Source organism: Zootoca vivipara, chromosome 9 (assembly GCF_963506605.1).
Source record: "Zootoca vivipara chromosome 9, rZooViv1.1, whole genome shotgun sequence".
In the NCBI taxonomy this organism is placed as follows: domain Eukaryota; kingdom Metazoa; phylum Chordata; class Lepidosauria; order Squamata; family Lacertidae; genus Zootoca; species Zootoca vivipara.
In genome coordinates this window covers 5,572,144-5,590,945 of record NC_083284.1, presented here as the reverse complement: position 1 = coordinate 5,590,945, position 18,802 = coordinate 5,572,144, and the positions used below count along the sequence as shown (strand labels likewise).

The 18,802-nt window shown below is 46.6% G+C and overlaps 1 protein-coding gene across 9 annotated transcripts in view; it reads right to left on the bottom strand.

Moving 5' to 3' along the window:
• The window catches only part of SLC4A11 (solute carrier family 4 member 11), a 218,647-nt gene that overhangs the window by 82,618 nt on the left and 117,227 nt on the right, over positions 1-18,802 (bottom strand). For 8 of the 9 annotated variants that reach the window (XM_060278338.1, XM_060278343.1, XM_060278337.1 and 5 more), the window contains exon 3: positions 5,533-5,685. In XM_060278338.1, coding sequence (XP_060134321.1) covers positions 5,533-5,685 — 153 coding nt within the window. Of the gene's footprint in view, positions 1-5,532; positions 5,686-18,802 lie in introns of those variants that run through there. The other variant, XM_060278344.1, reaches the window with a different exon arrangement.

Sequence of the window (18,802 nt, the reverse complement as noted above, 5' to 3'; positions counted from 1 at the left end):
TATGTAGTATTTTGACATGTTCCCTGATTGGCTGGGACATCCATGGACCAATATAGCCAAGGGAGAAATCAGCCACCACCAAAATGGACAACCCTTAACAGGCCTTAGCCTTCCTACCTCAACCAAAATTGCCAGTTTTTGCAGGAAACTGGGACACATTTGTGTGCAGCTGTGGAGTTCAATTAATCATTAATTTCAGAATGTGGCAGCAGCAGTCTAATGGGCAACAACAATAATATTTGAACAGCCTGTGTGCTTAGATTAAATTCGAATGCATTGCATTTTTAAATTGCTCTTCTACAGTGCATAATGATTTGGAAGAGATACTTTAGAAACTAAGTGTGTCGCGCAATTTCTAGGAAGCACTAACACCCAGAGAAATTTATATTTTAACAGCTTTCTGGAGAATGAGGTTGCATGAATCATACCTACGAGCCCGTGCATAGAGAGCGGAGGGCTTCAAATTTTATTTAACACTTCGTTGTTCGAAGCGAGTCTCTGATACGTGCAGTGCTTCTGTGCAAACCGTTCCCAAGAAATTGCTATCAAAGCGATACCAAACCTTCAAGTAGGAATTTCTCCCTTCCATCAAATGATGGATGTGAGCACTTGGCCAATGAACCCCAAACAAAGTCTTTGGTCCGGTGAGCGAGAGAGTCTGTTCCACTCTCTCTTTACCACCAGAACGTTCTTCCCGATGTTTAGTCAAAATCTCCTTGCTTGTAACTTGAAGCCTTCGGTTCGAGTTCTACCCTCCAGAGTGGGAGAAAACAAGCTTGTTCCCTCTCTCAAGTGACAACGCTTGAGATGCCTCTCGGTCTCCTTTTTTTTCCTGGTTAAACATATCCAATTCCCTCAACCGTTCCTTATCAGGCTTGGTTTTCGGACCCTTGATCACCTTGGTTGGCCACCTCCGTACATGTCCCAGCTTGTCCACATCCTTCTTCAATTGTGGCGCCCAGAACTGGAAACAATAGTGCATGTGTGGTCTGACCAAGGCACAATAGAGCAGTACTTCCTTTGGCCCTGTCGATGCAGCCTAGAATAGCACCAGCTTTATTTGCTGCTGGATCACACTGTTGACTTGTGCTAAGCTTGTGGTCCACTAAGATCCCTAGATCCACAAGACCAAGACAAAATATGGAATGGCCCTTACCAGCAGCCCTAAGAGCCCAGCAGAGTTTAGGAAGAAGAGTAACAGGAAGGGTAACGTGATATTTTAGAGCACATGAGCCAACTCGTAGGGACTGAGGTCCTTTCAGCCCCACCAATAAAATATTGGTGAGGGTCCAAGCCTCCCCCAGATTGATGGGCATTGCCATTCAAAAGGTTTGTGATCAATGATGTGGGGGGCGGGGCTTATCTGCACCCCGCAATATTTTATTCAAGTTGGTCTCCGTTTTGGAGAACGGATTGTCAGTTTCTAGACCTGCACCTTCTCCAAAGTGTGCCCCCCACTCTCATGCACTGTTGTTATTCACTTGGGGAAACTTGCAAACTGCTTAATCAAAAAGAAATACAGTCATATCTTGGTTCTCAAATGGCTTAGTTGACGAACAAATCAGCTCCCAAATGCCAAAAACCCGGAAGTAAGTGTTCCTGTTTTCGAACATTTTTCGGAAGCTGAATGTCCGACGTAGCTTCCGCTTGAGTGCAGGAAGCTCCCGCAGCCAATCAGAAGCAACGTCTTGGTTTCTGAATGGTTTTGGGAGTCAATTGGATTTCCGGAACAGATGAAGTTCGAGAACCAAGGTTCCACTGTACATCTCTTGGCAGGGTATATAAAGAGACCATCTATGATGCACAGATAGAAATCAGTAGTGTATATATAACTAAATGATGTGTCTGGGTAGCCTTCCTGGCATGGAGCGACATTTTTAGAAGAAGTCGTAAAACAGCATAGCAAAGGTGCCTGTCCAATGTTAACAGCCAGGCAGTTCCAGGCAGTGCTCAGGTCCTGCTCAGAGTTTTTCCATCACGGCATCTGGCTGGCCTTTGGCCTGATCCGGCAGCCGGACTCTTCTCTGCACTGCAAGACAGACGCCTCACAGCTGTGGTCCAAGCATTATACGATCCATGTTTGGGTTTAGCAGGTGATGGGAGTCACGTAACTTGTAGCTTCCGAAAGCAGCAAGGGAAACGGCCTTAGACCAGCCGGGGAAGGCTAAGAGCAAGGGGCCGGCATCCTCTATTCATTCCGGCGAGGGTTTTTTCCTCTGCAGTCGAACAATGCTAATTCACAAGGGCAGGATTTTTCAAATAGCAGAGAGGCGAATAATGGCACAATCGATTGCGTAAACAGAATAGCAAGACACGGACACAGCGGGGGCACAATGAGCAGGCAGACATTCTGGCATTCCTCCATGCACACCCCGACGGGAAGGTGCTAAATTTAGCTGCCCCTAATTTTGCCTCGCCTCGCCCTGCATCCACCTCCCCACCCAACCCCCCCGGGGGCCGTCGGGCTTATTGCATTGTCAGCGTAACTCAAGGTGCAGCGAGAAAGCGCCTCGTGTTGCAAGGAGAAGGGTGGAAAGATATACACTGCAGTTTGTGGGAGAGAAATGTAGCAGAAACTATTACAGAAGAGCCAAAAGGTGGTTTCTCCCTAGACGGAGAAGGGCAACCTAGCCAGAGAGAGAGTGGTGACACCTGGCTTGAGAGCAGTACATGTGAAAAGGATCTAGGAGTCTTGGTAGACCACAAACTTGACATGAGTCAACAGTGTGATGCAGCAGCTAAAAAAACCAATGCAATTCTGGGCTGCATCAATAGGAGTATAGCATCTAGATCTAGGGAAGTAATAGTACCACTGTATTCTGCTCTGATCAGACCTCACCTGGAATACTGTGTCCAGTTCTGGGCACCACAGTTCAAGAAGGATACTGACAAGCTGGAACGTGTCCAGAAGAGGGCAACAAAAATGGTCAAAGGCCTGGAAACGATGCCTTATGAGGAACGTCTTAGGGAGCTGGGTATGTTTAGCCTGGTGAAGAGAAGGTTAAGGGGTGATATGATAGCCATGTTCAAATATATGAAAGGATGTCATATGGAGGAGGGAGAAAGGTTGTTTTCTGCTGCTCCAGAGAAGCGGACACGGAGCAATGGATTCAAATTACAAGAAAGAAGATTCCACCTAAACATTAGGAAGAACTTCCTGACAGTAAGAGCTGTTCGGCAGTGGAATTTGCTACCAAGGAGTGTGGTGGAGTCTCCTTCTTTGGAGGTCTTTAAGCAGAGGCTTGACAGGCATATGTCAAGAATGCTTTGATGGTGTTTCCTGCTTGGCAGGGGTTTGGACTGGATGGCCCTTGTGGTCTCTTCCAACTCTATGATTCTATGAGAGAGATGCGCTACACAGTGTCACAGAAACATACGAAAGTGCTTTATGGCAAATCAGAGCACTGGTCCATTTAACTCAAGTGTGGCCTATATTGACTGGCAGCAGTTTTCCAACTGAGCTACTGTCATGAACTGTCTGGATGGCAGAGGAGTGGGAAGGGAGGCACCTGCTGGGAATTGCCGGGGGAAGAAAGTTCAGAGCCAGGGGATTAGTGGTGGGTCGACAACGCATCGGAGGGAGAAGAGGGAGGCAGTCTGGGGGGAAGAGGTGTCAGAAGAGGCAGCAGGGTTTCGTGAGCTGAGAGAGTCTATGACAGAGAGCAGTCCAGAATCAGAGGCAAAAGCAAAGTTTGGAGAATGGGGGTGGGGCCAAGAGGCAGAGATGAGGCTGAAGAATCCAGGGAGTCTCCCCTTCCTGCTGCAACCAGCTCCCCTCCCCAGTGGTCTCCCAGAACCGGAAGAGGTATGAAGCAGGAGGAGCAAATTCAGTCATGGCGGCATAGTCTCAAGATTGCTTGGAAAGGAGGAGACTTAGGGAACAGTGGGAAGGCGAGGATCTTCAGTCTCCACAACAGGGGCAAGATCTACCAATTCGAGTTGCTGAGCTCACTAGGCCTGACCTCCTGCATCAACCTTGTTTCCGTGAGTAAACAGTTAACTTCACTGACGCTGTGTGATTTCTTGCTGACCTGCTCCTGACAGCTACAGCCTTTTCTTTCAATTTTAAGAACAAAGGAGTGCTTTATACTGAACCAGGCCATTGGGGCATCTAGCTGACTGGCACCAGGGGTTCAAATGGGGGTTACCAATGTGATGCCCAAGGGCACATCTGCAGAGGCCTTTCCTGGTGCCCACTTGCCCTGCCTTTCCTCTTGCCGAAATTAAGCTGGAAGGCAGCATTCTGTTGCAGGCAACTGAAGAGGTTGTGGTGTGTGCTTGGTTGCAGTGTTGTGTGTGTGTGTGTGTGTGTGTGTGTGTGTGTGTGTGCAATTCTCACAACAGTTTCTCCCATCTGGAAATGTATCCGTAGGCCCAAAATGTTTGACAACCCCTGGCACGGAACGAGATTTCCCAGAAGCTCAGGCACCTGCTGTTGGGCTAACACAGTCAGCAAACAGCGCAGATGGAAGCGAAGACAAGCGGGATGTTATGGGGGAAATTAGGTATTGTAAAAATGATGCAGACGACTCTTTGCGCCTCTGTTGTGCCCGTGCTTTGTTCTCCTCCTGATGCGATCAACTGTACCATTATAAACCTCGTTGTGTATAGAAACATGACACAAATGTGCACGTAAACAGAGTTTCAAACAAAAACTGTCCATGTCTTCTGCAAATAGAAAGCAGCCCGTGTCTTCAAAATGGACTCCCAGCAGGATGCCACAGACATCCATCTGTAGCCTTAGGTGTTTTTTTTGGGGGGGGGGGAGATCGTTCTGTTAAGTCTTAACACTTTTTGAAGCTAATTCAGTGTTTCCCAACTTTTTACAAATCTCTCTCTGGGAAGATGGAAGTTTTTTCCAAGTGTGCCAGGAAAAGGATATTTTAGTAAGCGCAGCCTCTTTAGCCCTGTCTCTCCCTCTGCTTAGGCTAGTCCACCCAGTCTCGGTGCAACTTGTATTAGTCGCATGGTCACACCTACAGAAGTGAGGCCAATTCCTGTTTGAGTTCAATAAACACACCCCAAAGAGTCTTCCCCTTTTGAACACTCATGCGCCGTCACACAATCAAGTCTTCTAACATGTGCCAAGACGACTGCCTTGTGCAAAATGAGAAACGGCCCCATTCTTGTTCGTACAACACTGTAAACCATGGTTAAGCTTAACTACGGTTTAAAGGTGAATGCACAGCCTGCTGGTGCACGGGGAGAAGATTACAGCGGCTACTTGGAGTTGAGACGTGTTTTGGTTTAGTGTTAACATCCAAACTCAGGCTTGTTGGGAGAGAGACAAACCATGAGCCTGGGCTCAGATACAAGGTTCAATCAAACCATGGTTTAGTTGCCAGTAGCGTGGCGGCAGCGGCAGGGACCAGGGAAGGAGGGGTGATTTTCTCCGCATCACCAACACAATGGTATCCACCTTTAAGCCATCGTTCAGCTTAGCTGCAATTTAAAAAGTGATGTGCAAACCAGGCAGAGAGAGAGAGAGAGAGACCAAGATGGTCTCAGGTAAGAAGCAGGTGGCATCCTTACCTGTAACATTCTGCTGTACATCCAAGTTGACATTCACAAAGAACCTGATGCTGTCCCCGGAGACGATTGAGGAATTTACGGTGTCAAAAAGTTCTTCACCCCCGACTTCTTCTTTGTTCTCACAGCCATCGTCCGTATCACACTTAAGGTAGCCTGCAACAAGAGAGAGTCTGTTTTATTGCTCACTCTCCGCCACACATCTCAGGGATCAGGGAATCAAAGCAAAGTCTATTCAAGGTGTTTTTGCAAAGGCAGAACAAAGCAGCCATTTTTGCTCTCTGCGGGACCATATTCTTCCCACGAGGCACGTTCCAAGCATATTCTCTGAGCGGGTCAAAGGAATTTCAGACTTAGGAAGAAGAAATAAGAAAGAGGTACCAGAGTGGATTCTGTCCTGGCTCGTTCCCACCTGCCTTTATTTTGCAATAAATTGGCTTCATGCAACTAAAAGGCTGACCGGAGCTCGCCTTTTGTAATTGCTCCTTGAAGTCAAGAGGGTTAGAAACTTAAAGAAGGGAGAAAGCAGAGAGCCTCCACATTTTAATGAAATATTGTTCCAGGCTTTTGGGAAAAGTCCAAGAGGAAGATGCAATAAAATGCACACTATAAAGGGAGTTGGAGCATTGGAAGCTGCCTTCTACAGAACCAGGCCATGGGTCCTTCCAGCTCAGAACTGCCCACACTGGCTGGCAGCAGCTCTCTGCGGTTTCAGGTCTTTCCCCCAGCCGTATCTGGAAATGGCAGGGATTGAACCTTTTGCATGCAGAGCAGATGCCCTATCATTTTGCTACAGCCCTTGCCCTCACACAAGAGATCAAGGGAAAAGAGGACAGTTATAGCAAGCTCAGTTGGTTAAAGCATGCTGCTGACAATGCCAAGGTTGCAGGTTCGATCCCTGTAAGAGACAGCTGCCTATTCCTGCATTGCAAGGGAGGTGGACTAGATGCTCCTCAGGGTCCCTGCCAACTCTATTATTCTAGGTCAGGCTATTTGGGTGTCCAGCCCAGCCTTGAGAGCATTCTGCCAGTGCCTCTCCAAGTCTTCTAGAGTCTTCCACATCACCTGCAACCTTCATCCTTCTGAGCTGAACTGAACCTGGAACTTCCTTCACACAAATAATTTATTGACAGAGGAACCTTGGTTCTCGGGCTTAATCGGTTCCGGTAGTCCGTTCGACTTCCGAAACCGTTCAAAAACCAAGGCGTGGCTTCCGATTGGCTACAGGAGCTTCCTGCACTCAAACGGAAACTGCGTTCAGCTTCCAAAAAACATCTGCAAACCGGAACACTTACTTCCGGGTTTTTGGCATTCGGGAGCCGATTTGTCTGTTAACTAAGCCGTTCGAGAACCAAGGTACCACTGTATTTCCATATGCACATTGCTTTTCTTCCATCTTGGAATCCAGGGCAGCAGACTCAGACCTGACTTCCTCCCCAAAGTACAGTATAGCTACTACGTTTAAGCAGGAGCCCTCAAGGAAATCTGGTTTCGGACAAACAGAAGACAGCAAGCATCCTTTGAAGGCTGCTGTCCTGCCATCTTCAGGATGGATTCTGAACACTTCCTTGGACAACTAGGCTGCTCAGCGTCAGACGCCAGGAAGGTTTCGTTTCAACATTTCCCACTCGCTCCTATTACATCATGCAACGCATGTTCAGCATACTGGCATTTGCTGCTGCAAAAAGGAGACGGAGACAGCCTCCAGCTGAGATGGCTTTGAAAGACAGGTGAGGGGGGAAACTTCACTTGTATATGTGCATCTCACTGGCGATTGGAGGAGATGGGTATTTGGTCTAATGCAAAACAGGCAGCTCCTCTTAAGAGCACGCACTGTGCCACAGCATCCCAAACCAGCCAGAATGAGAACGACCAGGAATTTTGATGATACGGACACAAAGGGGTTTGATTGCAAAAATGAAACCAGGGGGTGAAGCATCGCACCTAGACTGCCAGCTGGATTAAATTAATTAGCAGCGTTTCTCTTTCGCTCACTTTCTTTAACCTCTTGCAAGCACAAATTATTGGCTTGATGTAGACATGCCGCAGTGAACTGGCTCTAAAGGATTAGCAGCCCTTGTGACATGCAATTGCTCTAATAATAGGAGGTTCGCGGGCTTTTTCATAAACAATCACTCCTGGGGAAAGCGAGCTAATGTTTCAAGCGTCACCTACTTTTTAAACAATGCGAGGTTCTGTTTGTTCTTTGGTTAGGGGAGGGCAAAATGTGGGTGGAACACAAGAACTACCACCGTGCAGCTGAGCTCCTTGGAGGAAAGGTGGGGTGCAAAAAGGAAATAACAAAAAAAAGGTGATTTATTTAGAGAAAGATTTCTGTACCGCCGTAGCATGAAATAGCAAGGCGATGCCCAGGGTCAAAAGGTAACACCTTGTTAAAAAAAATTCCTTCAGTAGCACCTTAAAGACCAACTAAGTATTTATTTTGGTATGTGCTTTCGTGTGCATGCACACTTCGTCAGATACACTTGAAACAGAAGAGTCAGACCCTTATGTATATACAGAGGGTGGGGGGAATGGGTGATGGGCTGATGGGAGTGGTAAACCTGTAGATGGCTGTTAACGACTGCTGATGACTGCAATTGGTCCTGCGGAGAAAAAGCAAGGGCTGAGGCGCTAAAGAAAGCTTGATCATGCATAATGAGATAAGAATCCTATGTCTTTGTTCATCCCAGCTGGCTCCATGGTTTTAAGCTTGGTAATGAGTTCCAATTCAGCAACTTCTCTTTCCAGTCTGTTCCTGAAATTTTTTTGTAATAAAACAATTGCTTTGAGATTTTGTATAGAATGTCCTGGGAGATTGAAGTGTTCTCCTACTGGTTTCTCTGTCTTGTGGTTCCTGATGTCAGATTTATCCTTTGGCGTAGGGTTTGGCCTGTTTGTCCAATATAGAGATAGTCCTGAGATGGACTATTTAATTGCTCATCTTCTAACATTGTATATGCCATCAAATGCCAACAGCGCCCTTCAGCTCTCTATATTGGACAAACAGGCCAAACGAAGAAGTGTGCATGCACACGAAAGCTCATACCAAAATAAATACTTAGTTGGTCTTTAAGGTGCTACTGAAGGATTTTTTTTTATTTTGCTTCGACTCAGACCAACACGGCTACCTACCTGTAACCTTTTTTTAAAAGCTAGGTAAGGCAACCTTTCTGCTATTAAGGGCTGTGTTCCTGGATAGCTCAGTTCAGTGGTTTTCAACCAGTGTGCCGTGGCACCCTGGGGTGCCTTGAATGCTGGTCAGGGGTGCCGCGGGCAACACTGTCCTCTGTCCCTCTTTCTTTCCTTCCCTCCCTCCCCTGATGCCCTCTTGCATCTCTGCCTCCCCAAGGCTTGCACAGCTGTTTGTTGCAGCGGCCCTGGCTACAAGCTCCCCAGGTGAATTGGTGCTTGTGGGGCTGGCCAGGGGCTGCTTCCCAGGCCCCTGTGAGGCAGTGTGAGGAGTCACCTCTCCTTGGGGCAAGGGGGGGCAGCTCAGAAACCGGGGTGGCAGCAGCGGCTGCCCAAAAGACTCCCAAGGAGAGGGGAGGCTGAGGGAACACCCCACAAGGAAGGTGTCAGGGTTGTTGTGACTACTCTTGAGTAACGACCTTCCACATGCTTGTCTTTCAGAAGTTTTTATTAGTGCACATTATTTACAGTGTAACAAACTGCTGGTTTCATGTCTACTCACTCGAGTCAGATTCCTGCACTGCCCCCCTCCGCGTTCTGGACCAACATAAAAGCCTCGAAACTGAGAAGCACCTCCCTTTCCTCCTCCTCCTCAATTCCGGCGTCTCCCTGCCGATGGAGCGGGGGCTCTTGAATGTTGCCAGAGCCCTGGCACTCTCTTTCCGTTTCCTGACTCACTCCCTCAGACCCTTCGCTCTCATGACTGCTGGGAGACGAGCTGCTTCGGATGAGGGGGGGCTGTTCTCTGTAAGCCCTCCCCGTTACAGAAGGGTTTCAAAAAACAGGAGAGACTGCCAGCTCCACAGGCAAGGGATGACCTAACTGGGCTCCTGAGCCCCACAGGGGAGCCGCAGAAAGAATGCAGTTGGTCAAGGGAGCCGTGGACCCCAAAAGGTTGAAAACCTCTGGCTCAGTTGGTTAGAGAGTGGTGCTGATAATGCCATGGTTGCAGGTTCGGTCCCCGTCATAGCTGCCAAGTTCTCCCTTTTTTTAAGGGAAATTCCATTATGCTGAATAGGCTTCCTCGCGAGAAAAGGGAAAACTTGGCAGCTATGGTCCCCGTATGGGGCAGCAGCATTTTCCTGCCTTGCAGGGGGTCAGGCTAGATGATCCTCAGGGTCCCTTTCAAATCTACAGTTCTATGATTCCATCAGTAATCCGTTAGGGGGCTGCATGCAGACTGTGGGTGGGGGGACCAGAGAAGAAAACGGGTGGCCCCCCCTTTCTTTTTCAGCCACCCCATTGCCTTTCTCTCTGTGCATAGCAGGCAGGTATCATTGCATCACTCTTGCCAGAGATCTGAACTGAATTGTTTGCAGAGAGCTTTTGAAATTAAGATTTTTTGGGGGGGGGGCTCGTAAACCATTAGGCCAAAGACATCAGGTTGCCAACGTGTTTTAAAGAGATTGACGGAACAGACAGAAACCAGTCAATCACTTCTTTGAATTTGTATCTCATATGGAAAAAGATTTTTAAATATATTTTTCCCAAAAAACCGGAGGCTTTTTTATTGGGTCATATAGGACAAGAGATTTTAAAAGGAGATCAAGTATTATTTATGTATGCGACAACCGCGGCAAGGACTTTGTTAGCCCAAAAATGGAAAACCCAGGAGTTACCGACGATCGAAGAGTGGCAGACGAAAATGATAGATAGACTATGCGGAACTAGCAAGACTGACTAGCAGGATCCGAAACCAGGGAGAGGCAAAGTTCCAAAAAGACTGGAGTAAATTTGTGGACTATATGGAGAGGAACTGTAGAAGTTTAAAGACACTTGCAGGATTGAAATAAATCCTACAAAATGACTTTAAGTAGAGGGAGTAAAGGAACTGCGAGATAAGAGTTGATAAGAAAACCAAATGAGGGGAGGGAGGGAAGTCAAAGCATTGGGAATTTGAGATAGGTGAATAGATGTTTAAAAGAGAAAAATTGTGTGTGTTGTGTTTGTTGTTGAATGTTTTGTTATTGTTTAATGTGTTTATTTGAAAAATTTAATAAATTGCTTTTTTTTTAAAAAAAAAGAATTTGTATCTCATATGGAATACCAATCTAATAACAGGTGAACTTAGAGGGGTTATTTTTCGATTAACCGACAAGCAGCTCAGGGTATGTGTCATAAATGGTTTTTGCAGACACTCACGCTTTTATTTATTTTTAAAAAATCACACCCTGCTTTTCACATGTGTCTCAAAGCAGCTGACAAAGAAAAACCAAACAAAAAAAAATCATAAATAAATTTTGCTTTGAGACTAAAAGGCAAGAGAGCATGTCTGCATCAGTGCTATGAGTGCATTCAACAAGATTTGTGGAACTATTGGCAAGAGATATCAGAAAGTCCACTATAGGTGGATATCTGAGCCAGATTTCACCTATTATTAAACACTGCCACTTGATAACCAAAATTACGACCACCATCTGCTAAAACTGCTAAGCAGCACACAGTCTTACTATCTCCCATTTTTTTAAAAGCACCACCTTCGACTTCAAGGGTGCTCAGTGTCTCGGATCTTTGCTATAGTACCCATTTCTATTAGGTTTTACCATCAATCAGTTTGTGCTTGCTTTGGCTGCAAAAAAGATTTCTGCACTTATCAACACTGGCCACTGTCCAAAGGCCGGTGACTGACATTGCCTACCTTTCTGCAAGAATCTACAAGACGCAGGAGGGAAGCAGAAGAATGCATTGAAATTTCTTGGAAGTTTTTTTGGGGGGGGTCTTTTGTTTTAGAATCCTGCGAAACACCTTGGGAGAGGGGCGTGCATTGCAAGGGATCATCACCTTGTCGTGGTGAGTGGGCCTGATGACCCTTGTGAGCGAAGCCGTTGGGAATCTCATACTCCCAGCGGGGTCTTCCAAGGCGGAAATGTCAAAGGGGAGGAACTAGACAAAGAATGATCCAATAAGTCCTCAACGGCAGAGCAGGTGGATGATAACAAGCGGTATGTTACAATGGCTGTGAAGGCGGATGAAGGCTACAGCAGATAGGAATCTACCAGTTTCATAGCTGCCAAGTCTCCCGTTTTCCCCGGGAAATCCCCGTTTTTCCAGCTGTTCCTAGGTGAAAAAACTGATTTTTTTTGTTTTCCCCCGGTTTATTCTGGCGTGGCGGCCATTTTGGAACTGGGCGGAGCATGCTCAGAAGCAACTTTGGATGCTGCTCTGCCCAGTTCCAACATGGCTGCAGTGCGACTTCTGGCGCGGCGGCCATTTTGGAACTGGGCAAAGCAGCATCAAAAGTCACTTCTGAGCATGCTCCGCCCAGTTCCAAAATGGCGGCAGCGCTACTTCCGGTCTGCTATTTCCGGCCCGGTCCCTTATTTCTCTGACAGCAACTTGGCAGGCATGACCAGTTTGCCGTGACTACTTCATGCCATTGGAACAGAGCCTTACTGCGAAGACTGGGCATTGGTCAGCGTGCACTGATCTACACACATAAAACAAATTCACGCATAGGTGTCTTCCAAAAACCCATCCCACACCCCAAAAGTCCCACGGCAAACCCTTATCATGATCAACTCCCATCCGGAAACCAATGTCCCCACTGTGGAAAGACGTGTGGATCCAGAATTGGCCTCAACAGTGACTGACGGACTCATTGTTCAAACCGTGTTCATGGAAGGCAATGTTACTCGGCTACAAGTGATCGCCAAAGAAGGAAGAAGAAGAAGAAGCAAGAGGGAGGCAGGAAGAGACACGCCTAACCCGACTCCCGGCAACTGCTTTCCCACTGAACTCCACCCCCGCTGCTGCACCAACCCCTGCAGGTTCTAGATACGCACGGATCCAGAGCGCTGTTGGGGTAAGAGAGAAAGGACTGAAGCGCCCTCCTTCTGCACCACCATACAAACAAATCACATGTGTGGAATAAAATGAAGGGGGGGGGGAGCCAGAAGACTCGGAGTAGCAGGCTTGCTAAGACGTATAGGACTGAATCAGACAAGTGTTGGGGATGCAAAGAGGTGGAAGGAACGTTCTTTCATATGTAGTGGACTTGTAAAAGGGTAAAAGAGTATTGGGGGGGGGAATCCATTATGAATTGAAAAAAATGTTTTAAAGTAGTTTTTAAAAACAAAACAAAAACAAACCTAGAGTCCTTTCCTTTAGGAATAATTCCCAGGTGTCAAACAAGGTTATTTAAGTATGCCACCACTGCGGCCTGCGTTTTTTTAGCCCCAAAATGGAAAACGAGTGAGGTCCCAACCAAAGAAGAATGGCAACTTAAGCTGATGAAATATGTGCAGCTTGCGGACCTAACTTATAGAATAAGAGAACAAGAAGAACATACGTTTAAAGAAGATTGGAAAATGTTTGTTGAATATACGGGGGGGGGAACTGTGTACACTTGAAAATGTTGGTAGCATTAAGATAAATTCAACAGTGTAAATAAGTCTTGGTGGATGTAATACAGTGGAACCTCGGTTTACGACTACCTCCGTTTACGAACGCTTCGGCGAGCGAACGCCGCGGACCCGGAAGTGTTTACATCCGGGTTCCGCAGAACGGACTGTGGTTGCAAACCGAGGTACCACTGTAATGGAATACGGAATGGTTTAGTTTATGTAAAATATACAGGGATTTATGATATGCAAAATGAAGCACGGAAGGAGAGGAAGGGAAGTCCTTGACATTTTAAGGATGTTTAAATGAACATTCTAAGTGGTAAAACATAAAATTTAATAAAAAAATATTTTTTAAAAAAAGACAGACGAGTCCTCAGGCCTCCTGGGGGCTGGATTCTCCCCCAAGCAACATGCCTCCCCAGTTACACCCTCCTTGCTACTTGTCTGGAAAACACGGTCCTTGCACTCTGGCAAACTCTCGCTTGCCTGGATGAAGGATGGAGAGGAGGAGGTACAGACAATACTCTGCTGTGCGCAGGTAAAAAATATTTTTGCACCTGGGCACGCCCAACACTTCCGGGGCGAGAGAAGCAGGTAAGGTTGGCTGGGGCCCTTCTCACCTGTGGCATGCAGACCCCTGAGAGAGACACCGGCAGCCTTCAGTTGAGAAACAGCTGCCCAGCCCTGCATTAGCCAAAGTCCAAACTGTGTCTATTCGACGCCAGGGCGCTTCTCCTAATTCCGTCCAATAAGTAAAGAGCCTTCAATACGAATTTAAAAGCCAACAAACCCAACGCCTGCGGCCGCAATTTTCTCCTTATTTTAACTTTGGATTTCGGAGCCCAATTCGGTTTCCTTCTGAAACGCGGTTCTGCACCACCAGCACCAGAAGTATAGAAATATATACCGGTATATGTTTAATTGTGTTTTGATGATCGCTCTTCCCTCACTTATGTTTTAGCTGTTTCTATTTTAGCCGCCTTAAGTCCCTGGTCGGGGGGGGGGGGGGGGGGAGAGAGAGAGAGAGACGGGCTTTAAATAAATGTAATAATAAATAATCCTACCACTTCCTCTCGCTAAATTGAATTGCTATCCTTGCCATTTTAAATATTTATCATTCAGTTTAAGACAAGGAGCTGCAGCCTAGGCCCCACGCAGTAACCTTGTGAGCTGGGATAGCTCAATAGAGCAGGAATCTCTTAAATCTCAGGGTCAGGGTTTTGCTTTCAGCCAGAACTCACTGGAACTCAATTCTGGCATCTCTCAGGTAGGCGCTGTTGCCATTATAGGAGAACAAGGGAGGCGTTCATGGTGAGCTCCGGAACCTCTTTCTTTTCTTTTAAATATTTAAAATCATTTTTATTAACCGTTAGAAAACACAAAACACAAAACCACCATAAATCATACAGAATCAACAAATCATAAAATCATACAAAACACAAACCATAAATACAAGAAAAGACAGTAAAAAATAAAGAGAAAATAAAGAGACAATAAAACATGCAATCAACTTCCAAGCATTGTAATGTACGTTCCCTACTGAAATATACAGTTTACCAAGCTTCTCCCTTCGATCATATCCTAACTCTTTCTATCCTGACATTTGTTTTTATCCGTAAACATCGTATGGGTCCTAATCTAGGCAAATCACCCACTTCGAGCTCATACCTTCTTTACGAAAATAATCTGTCACATGACTCCATTCTATCTTTAATTTTTGTTTTGGGGACCTTTCTAATTGCCGCCGTCATCCTCGCCAGATTCATATATTCTGCCAATTTAACGTTGATGGTATCTTATCTCCTTTTCCGGCACCTCTTTCTCTAGAAAAATAGCACTGCTCAGGGTCATGGGTTCAAGTCCCACGTTGGGAAGAAGATTCCTGCACTGCAGGGGATTGGACCATCGTGGTCCCTTCCAACATCTATGATTCTATATGTTGAAATTCATGTTTCACCAACACGGGATGCACTTTACTAAGGATAGCCCTTTTAGGAATTCTAGGTGCTGAAATCCCAAGGGAGCAGAAAAGACTATTTATGTATGCAACCACGGCTGCACAGACGTTACTGGCCCCGAGATGGAAAGAAGATAAAGCCCCTTCCAGAGAAGAATGGCAGATGAGGTTGATGGATTATGCTGAAATGGCTAAAATGACCGCAAGAGGCAGAAATAATGAAGTCCAAAATTTTAATAAGGAATGGGGGAAATGTATGGCTTATCTTAAAATCATTAGCAGAATTGGAATATCACTTGTAGTTTAAGGTGGAATTTTGGACATAATGGAGATGTAAAAAATTTGGATCATCCTAAAAGATGTGGGAGGAAATGATTCATGATTGGACCCACAAAGGGGAGGATGGAAGTCCAAGAGATTCCTTTGATATATCTCTGCAAAAATTTAATTTGAAAAACCAAATATTCTTTTTAAAAAAATGAAAATTAAATAATAAACATCCAGGAGAAGAAGAAGAAGAAGAAGAAGAAGAAGAAGAAGAAGAAGAAGAAGAAGAAGAAGAAGAAGAAGAAGAAGAAGAAGAAGAAGAAGAAGGAGGTGTACAGCCAAAGTGCACATGATTATATGGCTGCCTCTTGAGTTGGCAAGGACCATAGCTCAGTGGCAGAGCACTAGCCGTGCAAGCAGAAGATCCCGGGTTCAAGTCCTGGCATCCCCAAGGAGGGCTGCCAACCGGTGTAAATCACAAGAGGGGAGGGTGCTGCTGCATTGAGACGCAGATTCCGTATTTCCCATGGGCATCCGGTTGGTCCCTGCGATAATGGAGTGCAGGAGCAGAATCCTAGAGTTGGAAGGGACCCAGTGGTCATCTAGTCCAACCCCCCCTTGGCCCCATTCAGCGGGCAGGATTTCCTTATGTTCTGAAAAAGCCCCTTGAAACGCCTGAACTGCATCAATGCTCTTTTTTTTTAATCCTGAAAATAATTGTTTGTGTGCCTGAAGAACCGCGCAAACTTTTAAACTGCACAGATCACTTGAGATTTGTCTCAAAGCGAGCCCCTCGGCACTATTCCCTACATACAGTGCTGCAGCTCTCGTACGAAAGAGCAAATTTGCACGCAAAGTCAGAAGGCTTCATCCTCTGCCTTTTCCAGACAGCGCCTGCTCCCCCACCCCACCCACTTGTTCACCCTTTTTCCTTTTCTAAACTTGTCAGTTTGGCGGCGGGTGGGGAGGGGGGGCAGATGCTTTAAATACAAATCAGACGGAATTGGCAAGACTTTCCGTGAAGTATTCCCAGTATCAACATTCCTCCCCCCCTCTTTTCCCACCCCCAATATAAACAAGCCAGAGAGTCTCAGACTTTTCTTGCTGGTCCTATCGGAGACCCCAGAATACACTATAAACTGTAGCCTCCTCCATCTGGTTTCCTTAAGTCTTTGGCTGCAAATGGGAAGGAATGAAAACCATTCCATGGGTTTTGAGATGCCTCAGTGGCATGAAGTCTTAACCCAGTGATGGCGAACCTATGACACGCGTGTCAGACGTGACACGCAGAGCCCTCACTGTTGGCATGCGCCCCATCGGCCCATTCACGCTGTTGTTGTTGTTCCCGCCCCCCCATTTGTTCTTCCGCTCCTCCTACAGCTTGTCTCCGCTGTTGCTGGTAGCCAGATTGGTTTTTTAACCCATTCTGTGCTGGTTTTTTCTGGTGCTTTGGCAGACTATGATTGGGCGTAACAGCGTTCGTTTTTTAACCCGTTCTGTGCTGGGTTTTTTGGCGCTTTGGCAGACTATGTCGGTGCTGCGTGTTAGTTCCAGCGAAGGTATTATTCATCATTTATTTCTGTTCTCTTTCCCTCAAAAAAAGCACATCAGCTTTGGGGCATCCCCCCCCCCAAAGCAAAGCAACTTTTGCACACACACCCCCCAAAAAACCTCCAAAACTTTGGTCAGCAGCTCCCCCAAAAAAGCTCAACAACTCTGGGCACTTTGTGATAAATAAGGGTTTTTTGGTTTGGTTTGGTTAAATAATGAGTTTTTGGTTTATTAAATACAGTTATATATTACAATTATACATTTTTTTTGTTATTTAAACTATCAATATCGTGAAATTATGGTTTTTTTCTCGAAGTGACACACCACCTGAGTTATGCTCGGTTTTTTGGCGAATTTTGACACACCAAGCTCAAAAGGTTGCCCATCACTGTCTTAGCCACAGGTGAGATGGCAAATGGCAGGGCGTGGGGCAGGCAAAATGGCAAAATTGTTGGCACACGCTGCTTTCGGCTCTTTTCGGTTTCCTCGGACCCTTGTCCTTTGCGCCATCCGACAGCGATGCTTGCAATGCAATAGCTCTGCTCCGCATCCCCTTTGGTTAAATAATCATGCATGCAGCCAGGAATATGGATCTGCCCTAGAAAGGAGAGTCTGCTGTTCCAAGACCCCTTGACAATTCACTGTGTGTGTTTGTGTTTGTGTGTGTTTCATTTGGTAGAACAGGCAGACAGGCAACGCAGCAAGGAAATATCCCAGGACCATCTTGAATGGATTTGCTTCAGTAAAGCATTTGGGTTAATTCCACAGCCAGGCAAAGAATCTAGAGAGTTATAAACAAGGCAGACATACCAAACACAATGACAAAAGTAATTGGGGGGGGGAGAGAGAATGCAATTCAAAAAGGCGGGGGCGGGGAAGGAGACAGAGGAACCAGAGACAACAACCAGAGCTGTCTGGGGACCTCGGTGCCCTGGGGCAAGACTGCCGCTCCGGATTGCCAGCAAAAGCAATTAGTCGATCCCTGGAGTTCGCCAAGACTGAGAGAGACTAAGCAAGGCAACTCCTCTGCTACCCATGTAACCAGGGAGGGCTGCAAATCGCTCAGGACCATTAACCCATGTTACTTGCAGAGGAGAGCGACCAATTTGATGAAAGGGTCTCGGAAACCAAGCCTTACGAAGGACAGTTGAGAGCTGGGAAAGAGGAATTGTAGAGCTGGAAGGGAACCATCTATACTGCAGCGTGGGGCTCGAACCCCCGACCCCGAGATTAAGGGTCTCGCGCTCTACCAACTGAGCTATCCACAGGAGATGGAAATAGCAGAGCCATCTTCTGATATTGGAAGATGGAGCAACATGGAAGATGGAGCACGCGTGTTTTCTCCTGCTCCACAGGGGAGGACCCGAACCAATGGAGTCAAATGACAAGAAAGGAGATTCCAAGTAACTTTCTTGAGCTGTTTTGGCAGTGGACTGGATTCCTTCAGGAGGTGGTGGACTCTCCTTCCTTGGAGGCTTTTAAGCAGAGGCTGGGTGGCCATCTGTCAGGGATTCTTGAGCTGAGATTCCTGCATTGCAGGGGGTTGGACTAGATGGCTTTTGGGTGTCCCTTCCAACTCTACAATTCCATGATCCCTCCGGGCGAGGGCCACATTCCCCAGAAAAGGAAATCAACTTGCTTCTTGGACCCAAGAGCTCATAACACAGAGCACCCTCCATCCTGCCAGTTTCTACTTATTGGCCCAAATCCATCTCATCGCCCCGTCCAGGCAACGGTCAAACACCTGAGCTGCCTTCTCCCGATTCATTTGGCACGGGGAGATGGAGTTGTGCGACATCACACCCTGACAAAGTCCCCCGGTGCTTTCATATAAATGGTGAATAGCAATGGAGAACAAGATTAACTCCCCGTAGGACGCCGCAAGAAATGATAAGATTTCTGATTGCCAAGTTCTGGATGAAGGAAGCAAGCCTCCTCCCTCCAGGAAACATTTGGGAACTGC